This window comes from Limulus polyphemus, unplaced genomic scaffold, assembly GCF_000517525.1.
Source record: "Limulus polyphemus unplaced genomic scaffold, Limulus_polyphemus-2.1.2 Scaffold22, whole genome shotgun sequence".
In the NCBI taxonomy this organism is placed as follows: Eukaryota; Metazoa; Arthropoda; class Merostomata; order Xiphosura; family Limulidae; genus Limulus; species Limulus polyphemus.
The window spans coordinates 652,103-671,137 of record NW_013665632.1 but is presented as its reverse complement, the minus strand read 5'-3'; the positions used below and the strand labels follow the sequence as shown (position 1 = coordinate 671,137).

Genomic DNA, 19,035 nt, shown 5'->3' with positions numbered 1-19,035 from the left:
TATATATATATATATATATATATATATATAGACCTCTATTATCCTCCTGCTTCCTCTGTTAATCCACTGTTACAAATAATTAACTCTACTCCCTATGGCTATAATTTGCTAATGCATGTACATTTGGCTACTCTTTTCTGCACTTAGATACTTTACTGAATCATTCCTTTTCATAGTACAGTTGAATTGCAAATTTCTAACATGCAATGCTTCAAACGAAAAGCTTGTCCTTTGACCTTAAAAAGAGTAGGACAATACTTCTTAATAATTTCTTTAAACTTAGATATCACCATACCTGTTGGGGTTAAAACACATATTCAACGTCCTTATCAGAATGTCTAAAACTGAGGTAAAATATACAGCTGAAGGCTACAACGTTCTCCGTCAATCAGTCGTCTAGATCTAGCCTGGCAACTTAGAGTTGATCGCTAACGATATATAATATAAAGGACAACTAAAACAGATCTATACACGATTGGGTATTGAGAATATAATTAAGCCAAGCGAAGGACTTTGAAGCTTTGTACTGTCATTTTCGGTTTATGGTTGGGTGAACGCTTCGGAAGAAGCTGTCTAATTAAATAAAAACAACATTTTGGTGTTATAAGATCTTTTTTTTTTTCTAGTATTAAAATATCTACAGTGTTAGTGTTCCTGTAGAACATGTATGATTGTAGCTTTCTCACTACATGTTGTACACCATTAGTATTAGAGTCCCTCAGAGAGTAAGCGGTAAACTTAAGGATTTAAAAGATTAACATCCGGGGTTCGACTTCCCTTGGTAAACAGAGTACAGATATTCTACTCTGTAGCTTTGTGCTAAAACAAACGAACTCACACAATATTTTTGTCCCCCTCTGAGTCAGCGGTAAATCTCCGAATTTACAACGCTAAAACCTAGGGTTCAATTTTCCGTTGTGGACAGAACGCAGATAGTCCATTGTGTAGCTTTGTATTAGGAAACTAGCAACAACAGTGTCAGAATACATTCTTTACTGATAATCAAGTTTTCGTGAATATTTTTAAGGTTTATTAATTATACTTAAGTGTTTGCTTTACTCATTTTGTTTTCCTTTTCTGGGCAGAGCGGCGACTAGTGATTAGCTGCTGAGACTATGAATTCGAGGATTCATGATTCGCGTCTCCTTGCAACAAAAAATGCGCTCCCACTTTGGAACTGTAGGTGAGCTATAAAGAAATCCCACTATTCGGTCAGACAGGAGTAGCCCAAAACTTGGTGGTGGGTGCTGTTGATTAACTGCCTTTCATCTAGTTTGTCGTTACAAATAAGGATGGCCCCTTGTATAGCTTTCCGCGGAGATACCCAGTGGCACAGCGGTATGTCTGCGGGCTTACAACGTTAGAAACCGGGTTTCGATACCCGTGGTGGGAAGAGCATAGATAGCCCATTGTATTGCTTTGTGTTTAATTACAAAGAAACAAACAAGCTTTGCGCGGAAATTCTAAAACAAACAAACCTCTTACGTTAATCTAAATAATTTTAAAAAGTAAGGCATTCCACAATATTTATTTAACAAATCCACGGTAAGAACCTTCATGAAAATAAAATTCAAAATATGACATGTTAACCCTTTCTTTTTCCATAGAGTTTGAAGAAAAGAACAACAATAAAAATTATTTGCTTTTTCAATTCCTCATAAAGTGTTTGTTTAGCCTTTGTTGTTAAGCGCAAAACTACACAATGGGTTATTTGTGATCTATCCACTGTGGGGATCGAACTTCTAATTTTAATGTTATAAGCCCTCGAACTTATCGCTGAGCCTTTCGAATTTCAAAGCATTGAAGGAAATTATTGAACATTAATGTATAAATTTTGTTACCTCCCAAGAGAAACTAAAATAGTATGACGAGAACACAATTCATTTACTTTCATACCTCAGTTAAAATTTTGTAAGATGTCATTATAGATCAATTTATCTATTTCTATAAAAGGATCGATGATAGTGGTTTTTTTTTCTCATCCTTAAAGGTAAGAGTAAAGTCATATTTCGTTTTCATTTTTATCCCAACAGGTCGATTCATTCACTTCACTTTTGATATAGAACCTTTGAATCAGTTATTAACAAATATACATATTTCATTCGTTTTATCCCTAGCTGTAAGAGAGTTGAAGGTGATAAATAACACAAAATAACACTAATTATTGCCGAAAACACTATTAAACTGATTAGCCAACGCAATTTCGTCAATATATTTAGTAGTGTTCAAATATCTGAGTCCAAGTTAGCAATAGCCGAATTTCAATGAAAATTTACAAAATACAAAAGTTGTTCTGGTTTCTATGCAACATGTGGATAGTGGTGAGTAGTACAATATTAAAGAGAAGGTGATTATTATAGAAAATTGAACGATCAATATTTCTCTTGTTTCTTTAACTATATGACTACATCAATCAGATGTGTACGTTCTTACTATTTTGAAACTATAAATCTTTCTGCGCTCTACAATCACCCAGGCAGATTAGTTGACTTATTTTCTCCATGGTTATTTTTCAACTGGTGACAGAAATTTGAACTGTCGATTTCACAACTTTTAAATTACCATATCCTTATATATCTTCCAAATTTCTTTTATTCATTAGGACAGCATGTTCTGCATTTTTAAGCTGCTGAAAATCAAATCTAGGACTAATTAAATATCATGCTCTCTAGTGGCACAGCGGTATGTATATATGTATATACCACTAAAAACCAGGTTTCGATACCCGTAGTGGGCAGTGCACAAATAGCCCTTTGTGTAGCTTTGTGCTTAATAACAAACAACAGCAAATACTAAATATCATCCACTAGTCATGTCGTAATAAAGCCTGATGTTATAAAATCGACCCTTCTCTGAAATACCGTCATCACTTTTGATAACATCTCTCTCCCCTGCAGTAGAAAAACATTCGCACGCTGTTATTTAATACCTACCTACATGTTTCTCTGCGTTGCTTATATTTGTCATGGTCATATGTCCATATAAACATTCCTAGAGTTTCAAAAATGCCATCTTTGCTTCGTCAATCCATAAAATACTGTTCCATACGGTTTTTGTTTTCCAGTTTTCTGATGTTTGACTGTGTAAACATGTTGTCTCTTGGCTTTCAGGAAAAACACATTCTTGCAAGCGCCCTCTAACAATTCTATTGCTGAATCTAGTTTCATGCTTATCCTGTATTTTTTTTTTTCAGAATTTATGGATCGAGCTGAGACGTAAATTCTTCAAATGTTATTATACTTCCGTTTCGACGTTTTTCTTCATCAACCTTTCCATCCCTTACTGAACATGAAACTCCCAGATGCAAAAAATGCTCTAACGTTGTATGGTTCGCATCCTTCCAAAAACTAAGTTACTTTTCCCATTTTCTCGGTTTTATTCCTGTTGAAACTTACAAAAATGTGGATGATAGTGGTAATTTACCTGTCGTTCACTATAGTTATCAAAACTGAAGCGAGAATCTTGGTGATTTAAAACACGTGTGAAAAATAAAAGTGTTACCAAGAGAGAAAAAAGATGTAACAATGGTTACGGCCTATTTAATCCATATTTACTGTCGTTGATGTCTTTACACGTAAAACTTTGTTTTCTTCGTAGTTATAAAATACGAGATTTTGGATATAGCACAGAGAGAAAGCGTAAGAAAGTCACTGCTTATTTTAACAACAATGGTTCCCATTCTGGCGGTTTTTTATTATAAAAAGTGATATTTCTTCTATTTTGACCCAGAAATATGATTGAGATTGCATATCCATAAACTTTGGCTTCATTTGCGTTATGTGTCATAAACATTTACTTCGTTTGCGTTATGTTTAATAAACTCTTGTTTCATTTGCGTTATACGTGTCGCAATTCGTGACAGTTTGACTAAAATTTATTTTTGCATACTAATTTTATTTTATTTACAACTCTATTAAGCCGATTATAAAATTCCTAAACTAATTCATAGTTATTCAGTGCATTCTTTTTAATTTCTAGATTTTTTTTAAGTTCACTGTTTGCTTCCTTTTCGTTTTATAATTGAAAATCGGTTTTGAATTTACAAATAATTAAAATATACATGTTTGTCAGCTTTTCAAGTTTAGAATTCGATTAAAACTAAGTTAAAATATCTAAGTACATAGTGAAAACTCTAAATATATGAATTTTTCTTCCTATTACGTCCAGCAAGTTAAATTAAAATTGAATTTAACCATTCACGGCCACTTGGGTCTAGCATGATGCATTTCATTTTGTATCCAGATGATTTCCCTCGCGCAAGGGAAACCTGTAGCGAAGAAATGATAGATTAAACTATTATACCATCGTAATATGCCATTCGTTTCATAAGTATATTAGGGAATAAAATGTGGATAGTTGAAGACCTTGAATAAAAGCGTAAAAGCTTTTCGGTTTTGATACCTTGTTCGGTACCATTTATAGCCTTTAAATTTTAAATAAATTCAATAATTAACCTTCTAAAATTTTAATCGATACTTTTAAGAGAACTTGGTACATCCATTAGAATTCTGAAAGGTTATCTACACAGATCTGTAAGAAGCAGCCTCAACAGTTCGGCATCAATTGTGTTGTTTACTTAGTCTCTATAAACTCTAAACTCAATAGATGTATGCTATTTTTATAGATTGTTTACATAGTCTCTATAAACTCTGTTCTCAATATACGTATGATATTTTTATAGATTGTACTTGATTGTCTACGTGTATATATCTATCTATATGTGTGAGCATATAGTGTGTTGGTGAGGTAAGGGTATGTACAATTGTATTATTGAAAACACTTTGAATATATAGATAACAGTGAGAAAGAGGAAACACTTATTTGATTTTTTTAAAGTTTGCGTTTTTATAGCTCATGCCAATCTTTAATTTTTTTAAATAGTTATTTAGTTAAATATAAGCTGAATATAAAATATATATTATTTCACCAGATGGCAGCATTAACGTCAACAACAGCGTGCGCGCCAATTACTTCACACAAAGCAAGCGGATCGCTACCAGAACTTGCCAAGGATGGTCAGGCAGAAAGAAAAGATGAAAGACATCATGCCAAGGATGGCCAGGCAGAGAGAAAAGATGAAAAACATCAAAGTCTGGCTGAAAAAATTCACGGCCTAACAGAAAAACTGCATCATTTAGGACATAATCGAAGCGACAGTGACAGTTCTAGAGGAAGAGCAGGTATTACTACTTGAACAGGTTGTGAGACATTACACATCTTATAATAAAATACAAACAATAAATTCAAAAAAAAAAAATTTGTAAGTTACACAACGCAAACAATAAAATTGTCAGAAAATAAAATATATGATTTTTAAACAGTAAATCTCTGAATAGGTCTTAAGATACTGCAGTGTTCCGAAACGTTATTATTAGATACTGAAATATATAACTGTTTGAACTGCGAAACACTAAATACGTCTTAAGATGCTGCGGTGTTCTGAAATATTTAGATTATATACTAAAATATTGTTTCAACAGCAAAACTCTGAATAAATCTTAAGAAACTATAATGTTCTGAAACGTTGTGATCAGACATTGAGATATTTAACTGCTTGAATTGCGAAACGCTGAATACGTCTTAAGATGCTGCAGTGTTCTGAAATGTTAGGATTAAATATTAATCTACATCATCATTTTCTGAACTACAAAAGCTCAGAATATTTGTTAACCAGTATAATGTTTAGCAATAAACAAAACAAGAAGTGGAATTTAACAACTGTGAAGCTCAAAGTAAGTTTTAATACAATAAACTTCTCAGAAACAAATATTGGGCAAAAACATTAAGGATTTCTGTAGAAAACAAGTAAAACAAAACACACAGAACAGTTTGTTAGACAATCCAATTATTAGGCTTCAAACAATTTAATAAAAATCAGATTTGGATTTCCAAGTACCTGGAACGTTAATTTTTCGAGAATCCAGAAAAACATCTAATAATACCAACAAATGATTCATCTGCTGATAGTCAAGTCCAGGGGCATTTTGAATTAACATAATATATATGTTATAGCACAAAAGCATTTTGGAATACGCATTAAACATGTTATTTATATATGTGCTAGAATCATTTACATTGGGACAAGTACTTTATTTATCAGAAAGACATAATCATAAAGAATTATTAATGAGTTTAAATCAAACCTCTTGTTGTGTGAAATAGACATCTTTATATTTTCTCTATTCTTTTAATCAATTTAAAAATTGTATTTAGTATCATTACGTACATATTTAATATTTTACTTTTCACCACCAGGTAGCGCGTCTATTTATCCGATGGTGACAGTGACACAAAACTATGTGGACCAAAAGTCTACAGATTCGTCACCTTGCCACAGTCAAATGTCCAGGAATTCCTCTCGAAAATCGAACAGCTCCATGTTAATACATAATAGTGAGTTACTATTATGTTTAATTGTTAGCTATCACGAAAGGAGCTTTTGAATATATAAAGCACATAATCATAAAAAACATCTGACCTTCTTCAATGGTTCAACTAAGGGTGTTAATCAATACTTTAGGTTTAAACTGGAAAATTAGATTCAATAGACACATTATAAGCTATATTAGATGAATTACAAAATAACAATGATACGACTTTTTTTATCCCCTTAAAACAAGGATTCTCAACTTTTTTTTTCTTCTGGGGCCCGCCTTTAAAAATATTTTAGGCTGTGACGACCACCCACATACATACACGCAATGTTTTTATGATCTTCGCCCCCCCCCCCCCAAACCACACACACACAGCTTTGTGACGCCCTATTGGGTCGGGACCCTAACTTGAGAAACGCTGCCTTAGAGCAACTCTAACATTTAGTGTTTATAAAACCTTGTTATATTGCCAACCTATGTAACCTCTGAACAATTAACGCTATAGAAACACACTAAAGCACATGCACAACTTCCAGTTTGTAGCATGCCTACGAAATTTTGATACTAAATTTGATATGCACATAATGAACGAAAGTTCGTTCACTCTTAGCAAACAGAAAATTAAATGTGCAGTAACTGTCTATGTTATTTCTTAATTAAAATCAGTGTATTTGTATCCCTGTTTGAAACATGTATTTCGCACGCATTTTCGACTCAAAATTTGCTTATCACAATTCAACTTCCATTCTTATTTTCACAGTGTCAAACTGATTATATTGAGAGATAGGTCTATTGAATAACAGAGATTCGATAAGATATCTGTTAGAATAGTTCTAAATTTCTCTGAATAACCGAGTTCGTGAAAATGAAATAAAGAGACTGGACAATTGAACAATATTTACTGAATAATACAAAAACAATGTGTGTACTTGCATAGATGCTAAACTGTCCCTTCTTACTGGATTGTAAGTTAACTATCTTCCTCTATATTGTGTACAAGGCTGTTTTCTTTGAGATACTGTACCAGACTGTTTATATCTAACGTTCCCAGAGCGATTAGCATTACCTATATGATTGGTCGTTTTCAGTCAAACTTAAGGTGCATTGTAAACTAATGATACCAACTGGCCAGCCTACAATTGGAGGACACAGCTGTCTAATTTAGTCACAAAGAATGACAAAGAAGAAAGACAATTAGAAAAAAATTAACTTTATGACATTTATATTCATGTGTTATGTGAAAACTGCATACACACAGACAAGCTGATAAACTTCAATTAGAATAAGAAGGTTTGTTTATTTAGAACATCTTTCCCACCTCTCTTACTTCAGGCGTTATTCAAGCCAACAATACATTTCAGTTTTAAAACCAATTAAGCTTACAAATTCAGATTGGTCAAGAAGTGTGCTAACTTTCTCTTGTCACTATAAACACATGCAACAAAGACAGCACAGCTCTTTAACAATGAAAATCAATACACAATAAAACACCCTTAAATGCCAAAATATTCTCAATCATAATAAAAACCAAGTTAAAATATTTGATGCAATATACACGTTATTATATAGCTGCAACCATTATAAAAATTTAACCTACTGCAAAAAATTAGAACACACAATAAACACTCAATAACAAAGAAATATCAATACAGACCCTTTGAATAAAATACAACAAAAGCACAGTAAAACATACAATAACCCTTTTTCAATAACTACAATATATTATACATCTAAAACTAAAACCAGAAACCCTTAACAATAATAACTAACACACAAAAAATCAATCAGAAACATCCCATAAAACCACTATACTTAAGATATAAAACGAAAATGAAAATACTTTACAGTTCTCAACAAAATTTATACAAGGTGCATAATTTCACATGTAAAATAATCCAGGCATATTAAATAACTAAAATTAATAAAGACAAACCAAAAGATATAGACATTATTTACAATGCTCAAATTGAAAATATACAAAATAGGCATACCTACCTCAACAGCAGTAACGAGTCCCAACTCTACTCACCCTACCTTAACCCTTACAGTAGTGGATCACGAAATGGCTGCCATGGTGTCACTAGTGAATTTTGGGGCTCATGCCAAGGCTTGCATGATCTGGACAGCTCTACCCATAGCTGGTGCACTTCTTCTTCAAACAAGAAAGGTGGCGGGAACACCAGCATAGTCAGTCATCTTCCTGGTTGTGCATAGCCAAGCACTCAGACCATTTGGTTGCTATAGCCTGGCAGTGTCACATCAGAAGCTGGATCTGCTTCACAGTTAGGAAAATGGTGATGGTGGTAGCTGGAGTTTTGGCACGTTGATCCTAAATTGTTGTTGAGGTAGTCTGCAGGACCTTTTGGTCAGTAGTTTCTCATTGAATGGCGGTGCTGAGGTCCTGCACTTTGCATCAACAATGGTCTGCAGAGCTCTGGTTGGTGCTTAGCGGGCTGTTGAGGTCGATGCTCTTCATTCATCTCTTGAAGCACCTTAGCATCAAGGATGGTAATGGTGCAGCTGGTGGTGAGTCCTTGACAGCAGATGTTTTCCTGGAGATGGTTTTCTTTCTACCATAACTAATGGTTCCATTGAAGTTTCTGGTATTGTCACTGTTGGTATCAACTAAGTGTTGGTAGACATCTTGGGCTTCCACTCCCAGTGTCAACTGCTCCTTGAGGTAGAATTGACTCTGGTGAAGTGAAAATATTTTTAGGCTTTGGGATATAGTGGTCCCACTGGCAGTTGCTGTATATTTGGTGATGTTTCTTCGTTGTAACGAGACATACCCCAACAGGACTCCTCAGGAGAGACTCCTGGTACCTTGATATCTGTTTAAATTTATGCTTCACTGCTGATGGTTATTTAATTGTGTCTGAAGCACTTTCAGACCAAGCTTAACCAACATGGTGGTATTAATGTTCAGGAATTGTTTAACCAAGATGGTGGTCACTTTGTCTGGTGAGGGCTTGACTTCCAATGGAGAGTTGGTGACCAACAGGAGCTGCCCAGCTCTGGGAGACTTCAGAGCTAACACAATGACCAACTCAGTGAAATCCTATACAACAGGCACAATAAAACTTAAAATTAATAAAGACAAACCACAAAAATACAGACAATATTTACAATCCTCTGATTGAAAAGTAGACATATCTACCTCAACAGCACTAACGAGTTTCAACTCCTCTCACCCTCATCTTTATTCAGTGGATCACCAATTAGCTGCCATGGTGTCACTGGCTATTTTTTGTTTCTCTAAAAACTACGTATAGGGACAGAGTAATAAAAGGACTACCTTGGTCAAGTGACATTTCTACAAGTTTCATGTGTGCTCACACTATTAGGTTCAGTAGCAAAGTTCATCTCCTCGCTGCTCAGGAAATCATTTATATATTTATTTCATGATAAGGACCTGCCATTATGCAACTGAAAAATGATTTGGAGGTTTCACCACACAATAACCGAAATCATAGCTGACTAGTTGAAGAAGGACAACCGGAAGAGTCAAGAATTTTATATTAAATAGCAAAAGTCCATACTGAAACATAAGGTAAGATTATAGTCAATTAAGCAAAAGGTTAACCAGGTGTGTAGATTGTAAACAGAGTCATAAATGTTTAGCCACAGCCACATGCTTGTCCAAAACCTACCTATAGAGACAGAGTCATAAGAGGATTACCTTGATTAAATGACATTTCTAAAGGCTTCATATGTGCTCACACACCACCTTCCCTTAGAAGATGTGTCCATAACACCTGTGAACCTCTAGATCTAAAAGTTTCGTAATATCTTTGCTTACTAATACCTATAGCTGTGCTGCCCCGTTGTAATTCGTGTGGCAATAGCTAACACAGATTAACCTTCAATCCATACTTATTCCCTCTACTACCATTTGGCTGTTATGAAAACATTGCTTAGTCCCAATAGTTTAAAAAATAGGGACGAGACTGCATAAATGTTTCTCATACACATGAGTTTATTGGTTAGCAGATATCAACCTACACTTCTGATTATTACAATTCGTCAATGCATTTGTCATCTCTCCTTTGCAACTTCCTTTGAGATAAAAGTTTAGTACTAGTTAGGTGCAATTTTCATGAGAGTTACTTTCAAGCCCCAGCAGTAAACTTACAGCCTGCATCTTAATGTATCTTTAAATGCACCTTTCATTGAAGTAATATTAAGAAAACATTTAGAAAACTGTGTACTTACCAAGTATTTCAATCTGCGTAATTGAAAATATTGTAACATAACACATATAACTGTTTGATATGCATTTCAAGATATTATCTGTAAATTTAATTTATTACTAATAAATTCACCCACTCATAATTAGTTCAATGTGATCCAATCGAAATATCTTGCAGTACTCTTACTGAAATATACCAGGTAAAATTGTGTTTTCTCTCGGAAGTAGTGTGCTTTTCCATTACTCTTATACCTCCAAAAAATTCATTATCTGCCAAATATTTCAAGGTCAAAAATTTAAATATTTTCTTTCAAGTATTGTTAAAAATAACAGGTGCACTGTGCTTCAAACAAAACTTTACAAATAATTAATCACAGTTAACCTCATATCACAAAATCGTAATATAAGAAACAGATCCTCTATTTTTATTTACATGTGTAATTTATGCGATTGAGCCATTTGTGTTGTTTAATATTAATGAATGAATTTATTAATGTCTATACACGTGTGTAAGAGTACATACAGATTTACTTATATATGCATATTCCCAAGTAAATATATCAATATATACTATATATATCACTTATACTAGCAGCTTAAAACAGAATGCCTATGGATTGGCTATGCTACCATGATGTGCTGCCATCTGTGAGATATGAAAATAAACAAACTTCTCTTTTTAAGCACCACAAAATATATACCCATGGTAGAATTCAGTCAAACTAAGAGTTTTCATGTAAAATGCTTATAAGTTATTATCAATATTTATGCTATTAATACAGTATATATTTATATATACTCAGAGGAAGCACAATTCCGTCACTACATGTGAAGAAGTCATATGTTCTTTAGGTGCATCAGGAAAGAATAAGCAAAGACCCATTTGGTATTCTCCACAGATCAGTTGAATGATTCTCGTAAAATACCAGATGACATTTATTCTCGGATAATCCCTCACTAGCTTGAAAAGTAAGAGTTGGAAATACACTTTCAACTGAATTTTTAAGCTCATAGCTATCATTTTTAGTTGTGCAAACTATAGACATACTAGATATTATATCTAATGACACTAGTTGTGTAAATCGAGTTGCTATTATCCAACATCCTATGTTTCTTAGAAAGTAAGGGTTTCAACACCATTTCAGTTCAGTTAATTTTATATCCAACAAAATATCCAACCGTAAGTCATCAAGTTATGTTCATACAATGTAGTGTATACATAATATCATACAATACAACCACTAGCTCAAAATATAAGGAAGGCTACTTCCTTAGAATTGTCGATTTCTTCACCAAATGACCATCCTATTTGTTTGATAATTGACTGGTATTCATACAATGTAATTCATACATTGTACTTTACAATACCACTCGATAACTCACAAAGCAAATAATGCCACTTCTTTTCAATCATTCATCTCTCAACCACATGACAACCCAAGCTGTATGATAAGCAAGTTTAATCCTAGCCATCATAATTGGTGGTTCAACCAGTTATTAGAGTTGCCTCTTCCCTCTAGTTCTGGTACTTCTTAATTTGGATCATTTTGGATGGACAAACAAGTACTCTCAGCTCTTTTGTTCTCATCTTATAGTTCAAACACACTTAAATAACTACTTGTACAAGTGCCATAAATTATGTGCATTCGAGGAACAGCCATGCTAGACTTGGACCATTCATTTGCACTTCTTGAAGCTCCTTCAACATTAACTGTGACATCCAGTTATTCATGAAATATCCTACTGCGTGATTTGTCATCACTATGTCTCATTTATCTCTATTTGCCAGGAAGTGATTTTTTTCAAAGTGCCTGATATATCTAGAAATCTACTATGGTTCTGGCTGTTCCTATGTCAAAGGAATGCTATTTTTTTCTTTTGTACTCTAGCAAGCACTTGCCAAGTTCCACGAAACCGCGAATGAGCTGGGCTGACTACCAAATCTTTTGGTGCAAGCTAGCTACTCTATTACTATTACTCTAAGTCGGTGTCCAAGTTTTACTTTGGTTCCATTAGTTTTATAGAGATGTAGTGGCATTGTTCACCACATAATTTTGAGTCTTCTACACAGGCTGACTCATCAGTCAAAACTTGTCTATTCTGCAAGTATGGCAAAGTATGAGCAGTTCAATTGGAGTAACCAAGTGCTCCACAGGAAAACCAAATGTTTTACTCCCACCTTCCAGAAAGACATCTGGATGAAGGCATCATCGGCATAGGGTGTGGCATGTAAACCATGGAACTATCTATCTACTGGATACCAGTGTTATTGCATTGCAGTGTTAGTTAACCCTGGGCTCGACTTGAACTTGGCATGACAAGGTAAAAGCGATTGAAAGCTTCTTCCTCTCTCTTGTGACATATTTGAAGTTATCATTTCATATCACATCACCACAGAAACTGCCTCAGTAATGGTGAGGTATCATATCTCTCGCCCAGATGGAGCCTCATTATTTCACTGGGTAGCTCTTCAATAAACTTATTAAATGAGGATATTCTCATGATCCACCAAAGTCAATATAAGATAATCTTTACCATGCAAATGGTGCAGATCATCTGCATAGGTGGCCAAGCTTTCTTTGGAAACCCTGTTCCAAGCCTTGAACTTGGTCCAGTTGATTGTTCACTTTCCTCTGGACCACATATTTAGCAACTTGGCAATAACAATTTCACAGTTATAAAGTTGTGCCTTGCTCAAATGCTGTAGAAGGATAGAGCCAGACCATCTAGACTTAAGATCAAGCACTGTACTGTCTCTCCTGTACACAAATTGTTCCAAACATTTCATGAAATGGTCTAAATCTTTCTTTTATGCATCAATGATTGTTGGGGGAGTGATCTGTTTTGCTATACTCTTTCTTCCATGCTTCCTTCAAACTGTGGCTTAACCCTCGTTAACAATCATCTTAGTATACCAGACATTAGTAACTGTCCTTTCAGTCATTATGTAGAAAAATGAAAGTAATTGACTTTCACAGCATTGGCTAAAATCCAATGTCGATAAGAGTACTTCTCCTAGACTCGTAAACTATCTCAAACAACTGTCTTCTTCCAGTAACTAATTCTTCATCTTGATTGTAAGTCCTTCGGTCCTTCAGGTTGTGAAAAATGCAATTTCTTTAAAAAACAAAATTAAACACAAGAGGAGGAATAAAAGGCAATACACTCTTGAACAGAAATTTTATCTTTCTTATCTACTCTGTCTACCTTGTAATTTGGTCAGGTCAAACTGTTTATCCTTAAAGTTGTGGGATAGGTCTGCCGAATAACAGGAGATTCGACAAGAAATTTGTTATAAAGTAGTTCTAAATTTCTCAGAAAAACTGAGTGTGTAAGAATGAATTAAAGACTGGACATAATGTAAAATACAAATTAATAATATTTATTAAATAACACTTACATAGTGTGTGTACCTGCTTAGATGTTGGAGAGTCACTTCTTACTAAATCGTACTAAAGAGCATGTACCAATCTGTTTAAATCTGACAAACCTTACTTAACAGATGATGTGGTATTTACCAGAGCAACTAATGACACCCACTTGACTGGTCATTCTCATTCAAACATAAAGGAAGTTTAGCCTAAATATATCACCGGAACTACCATTGGAAGACACAGCTGTCTACATTCTCGCACAATGTGCAACATGACAGCCACACACGCACACCATAAGCAAAACAGGTGTTATTTTTAGAGAATGGCAAAGGAGCAAAGACAGCTAGAATAAAATAAACTAAAAGTCTTTGTTGGAATAAAATAAGAAGGAGAAAACGTATCGTCTGTTTGTCTACCACAAGAGCAACCGCCGTTCTTGAACGAGAAACACAACTAGAGCCACTAATTGTCAGAATTGAAAATTACAATCCTGAATAAGTACCTGGAATGTATAAACATTATTATTGTGTACTTTGTCAATTAAATGTGTCATTGCTATACCAGAAACGATGAGAGTTGGACATCCATAAAAGGTTTTACAGATACCCTGAGTTTTTTTTTTGTTGTTCCTGAAGTAACTATAAATAAACTTTTAAATAAGATGTGCCTATTTACCCCGCGAAAAAGAATCCAGGAAGAAAAAAGTATAATTTCAGTATCAACTTGGTTTATTTTTTTTGCTAGTTTATTCCGCTTATGTTTTTAATATTCATTTATTTTTCACAATACAGCAGTAACTGTCATATTAGAATAAGAGCCTGTAAAACTCTTCATTGTTAAACACATCTCTCTAGAAAATGACTGGTAAAACTTTTCTATACTGCAACAGTTACAATAGTTTCAGGTTGATTGAATTGGAATTCGAAACAATACACTAATTTATAAAAGTAAATATAAAATTATCCAGTCTTTACTCAGTGAAGTTATAATCCTTTACACTGTGGATTATTTCCTCCGAATTCCTTAAAAATGCCTCTGTAATGCTGCTCCGATTAATGCATTTTGTAATATTTTCGTTTTAAGTTTTATTTGTAAATACAAGAATACTTACCTTCAGTGTCAAGTGAAGTTTCAAGCTTATTCAATTTCTTTTAAAGTCTATTTTTAATCTCGTATTTCCTTTTGGAGATGTTTATTTTAAACTGTGATGTTCATAAGCTATTTTGTTTCCGGCAGTTTTCGCACGAATTGCTTGGCACAAAAAAAGACTGTTTAGGTTTAATGTACTTACATCTTTGCCACTGAGATGTTGAGATTTATAGAAGGAAAGATGCTTAAATTAGTATCCATTGTAAACTTATCCTTTTAACTACTGGTTCAGGTTGGTTGCCGGGTTTGAAAAATGGATTGTTTAGTTTTATCATTCAAATTCATTAACTAAGAATCCAACAGTCCCTCATAAGCTAAGTGGCAAAACTGAGGGCTTTATAGGTTAGCTCTTAAAAATCGAGCATAGATACTCGCTGTAGACAGATAGCCTGTTGTGTAGCAACAAGCAAACTTTATTATCTTGTTACACGCAACACCTCCCACCATTTCTTCGATAAAAGAGATTCATCGGATCGTTTTCCTACCACTATCCTGATCTTGATCTTGACTTATATATTTACTATCTATATTTAACGTTCACTCCATAATACGAATCTTTTTCTCTCTCTTTTTTTCACATTGATTTTCCACACCTAAGTTCTTGGAGAAGAAAACAAGCTGAAGACGACGTAAAACCAAAATGATTTATATCTACGAATGGTTTATAATAAACTCATAGTTATAAATAACCTTACAAGAAAATTAGCAGACTGGGTTATACAGTTTAAAAAAAATACAAAAATTCAATTCAAATACTGCAGGTCCAGAAAGTATCGTATTCAAAATACTATTGTGACGTTACAAAGGGAACAGTTTCAGCAGAAGAAATAAGTAGAAAGTTCGTAATAAACAGTAAAAAAATATTGTAATACCAATGATGACGAAGAAGAATGTTAAAGCATTTGTCAGACTATGTAGAAAAATCCAAAATACAATGATGAATCAGTATACAGTGAACATTGTAAGATAACAAAGCAAACAGAATGTAGAATACGAAATGGAATGGGTAAGGTAGGGTTATATATTAAACAGTATACTTTAACGGAACTGATTACTTCACGTCTGATTTATTATTACTTCTTTGTACCATTGCCCCTTTTTTTTAATTTCTAGCAGTGTGTTTTGACATATCACGATTCATTCCCATCTTAATCTAACTTTCTTATTTTCTGTATTTTGCACATTGTGTTTTTCAACGTGTTTGAACTCTTATGGTATATACCGTACATCTTTGTGTTTTTGTTGTGTAGATTATGCAATACTTTTTCAGTTTATATATGTATGTATTAGATTTCTTATTCCCAAACCCATTTACTACATATTTATATTATTTTTCCTGTCTCGTTCATTATTGTATCTATATGTTTGTCATACTTGTGAGTTTTGTCTTTTCTCGTCTGTGACCACTATTTATTAGAAATTCACAAGCATCTATCTTTTATTACATTTATTAAATTTCGGCCTCGGTGTTCAACTCGTTACTTTCTACTTCTTGTATTTCATTATATATTTCCAGTTTTGCTTCTAATCGATAACATAACTGTATCTTTGTAAAGTACTGCAAACACCATTGACTCAAGTATTTTCTGGGATTATATCCTTCTAGATCCATTCAGTAAACATGTTTTCCTAAAATTAACAGTATTACTACCTCTAAATTATATTTTCCTGACGAAACTTATTTTCGTGTTTAACCATTTTCATATTTAACAGACAAACTGGTTAACTTCTAGAAAATTATAAATTATCACGTGCGTTTTGTTGCTATTTCTAGCATTGATTTTGGTTTATAAAGACACACATTTCTCGATAATCTGTTCCTGGTTTTCAAACTCATTTATTTCTAATATAATATCCTCTCTTGAGCATGATTTCTTAATTCCAAGAATGTTTTTTTCACTTATTATATAATTTTCTTATTTTTCGCGACTATGTTCTTGACGTCTTGAATATTTGTATTATTTCTTTTGTCTGTTTTTTATATACAACTGTGTTTTTGATGCATTACATATTTTTATCTTCTCTTGTGCTTGTTTTTTCCATTTTCAAGGATGTGCCTATTATATAACTGTATTCTTTCTTGTGTCTGACTTCTTAATTCCAAGAAAGTTTATTATATATATATATATATTGTATTTTCTATTTTAATTTATTTCCAATAATGTGTTTGATATGATACTCTTTTTTACCCTTTTTTGTATCTCATTTCTGATATTCAGAAAATTTTATTATTTATTATATATATATATCCTTTCTCCTCTCGGGTTTCTCCCCCCCCCCCATGAATGTCTCTAATTTATTATACATTTTCTTCCTTTTCTGTATCTGATTTCTTATTCCCAAGATGTTTTCTGTCAATATATAATTCGTCCCTCTCCTATATCTAGTTTCTTATTTCTAACTACATTTTTTGATATATTACATATTTGTATTTTTTTTACGTGTGGTTTCCTCTTTTCATCCCCGTGTCCGGTTTTTTACAAGTTGATCTGAAGCCACTCCGGAAGGCTAGTAGTCACGTGGATATCCATGCTCTCCGTGTCCAACTGAAAGAAATTGTTTGTTACTTGACGCTGTTGGAAGCTGGAAGACCAGAGGACAAACTGGAATGTAAGATATTTTTAATGTAAATGTTTTATTATATAGAATATTATAAACGGCCGAGAGAGAGAGAGAAAGAAAAAACTTGTTCATAGCATTACACATTATTTTATTTGAGAAGGACTTTTAGTATATATTTAGAAGATACTTCATGTTTATAATATTATTCTGATATAATTCCATTCTCTAAATCAAAGGATCTAACATATAAAATAACATATATTCAAGTTTGTAATTTACGATTCCCAACCCTACATTTCTCTACAAATTAGTATTAATGAATGATTAATAACATACTACTTAATCTTTGTCCGTTTCTTAGAACTGTTCTTTAAAAAAATATTCATAATGTTGAATGTTCTGTTTGTTCGTTACCGTAATACGATACCGGAAATTTATCTTTTAAAAATCACAACTTTCGTTTCTGAGCCGAACCTTGTTCTAACAAAGAAAAGGATTTAATTATGACGATTTCTGCGTGTGTTTTATGATATTTTTGTGATATGTGTTCGCAGTATTGCTAGAATTTAAACAAAACTGAAAAGAATTTGACATATTTTAAGCTTAAAATGTAAATAAAGTTTTAAGTATAAATTATTTCACATACCTCCCAAATAGTCAACTGATAAAACTAGATTTAAAGTGTAAATTATTTATTTAACTATAACAGTTAGAAGTAGTCATAATCCTCCCAAACAGACTCAATCGATGGCCATACGTTAAAAGTATAAATTATTTCACTTACCTCCCAAATAGTCAACTGATAAGACTAGATTTAAAGTGTAAATTATTTATTTAACTATAACAGTTAGAAGTAGTCATAATCCTCCCAAATAGACTCAATCGATGGTCATACGTTAAAAGTATAAATTATTTCACTTACCTCCCAAATAGTCAACTGATAAGACTATATTTAAAGTGTAAATTACTTATTTAACTATAACAGTTAGAAGTAGTCACAATCCTCCCAAACAGACTCAATCGATGGCCATACGTTAAAAGTATAAATTATTTCACTTACCTCCCAAATAGTCAACTGATAAGACTAGATTTAAAGTGTAAATTATTCATTTAACTATAACAGTTAGAAGTAGTCATAATCAAATTTAATAGACTCAATCGATGGCCATACGTTAAAAGTATAAATTATTTCACTTACCTCCCAAATATTCAACTGATAAGACTAGATTTAAAGTGTAAATTATTCATTTAACTATAACAGTTAGAAGTAGTCATAATCCTCCCAAATAGACTCAATCGATGGCCATACGTTAAAAGTATAAATTATTTCAGTTACCTTTAACAGTTAGAAATAGTTTGAATACGTTAAAAGTATAAATTATTTCAG

General features: G+C 33.1%; 1 protein-coding gene across 6 annotated transcripts in view; it reads left to right on the top strand.

Moving 5' to 3' along the window:
- The window catches only part of LOC106458351 (diacylglycerol kinase 1-like), a 346,054-nt gene that overhangs the window by 245,218 nt on the left and 81,801 nt on the right, over positions 1–19,035 (top strand). For 5 of the 6 annotated variants that reach the window (XM_022384776.1, XM_022384764.1, XM_022384755.1 and 2 more), the window contains 3 exons: positions 4,931–5,180; positions 6,256–6,393; positions 17,571–17,696. In XM_022384776.1, coding sequence (XP_022240484.1) covers positions 4,931–5,180; positions 6,256–6,393; positions 17,571–17,696 — 514 coding nt within the window. The remainder of the gene's footprint in view (positions 1–4,930; positions 5,181–6,255; positions 6,394–17,570; positions 17,697–19,035) is intronic. The other variant, XM_022384784.1, reaches the window with a different exon arrangement.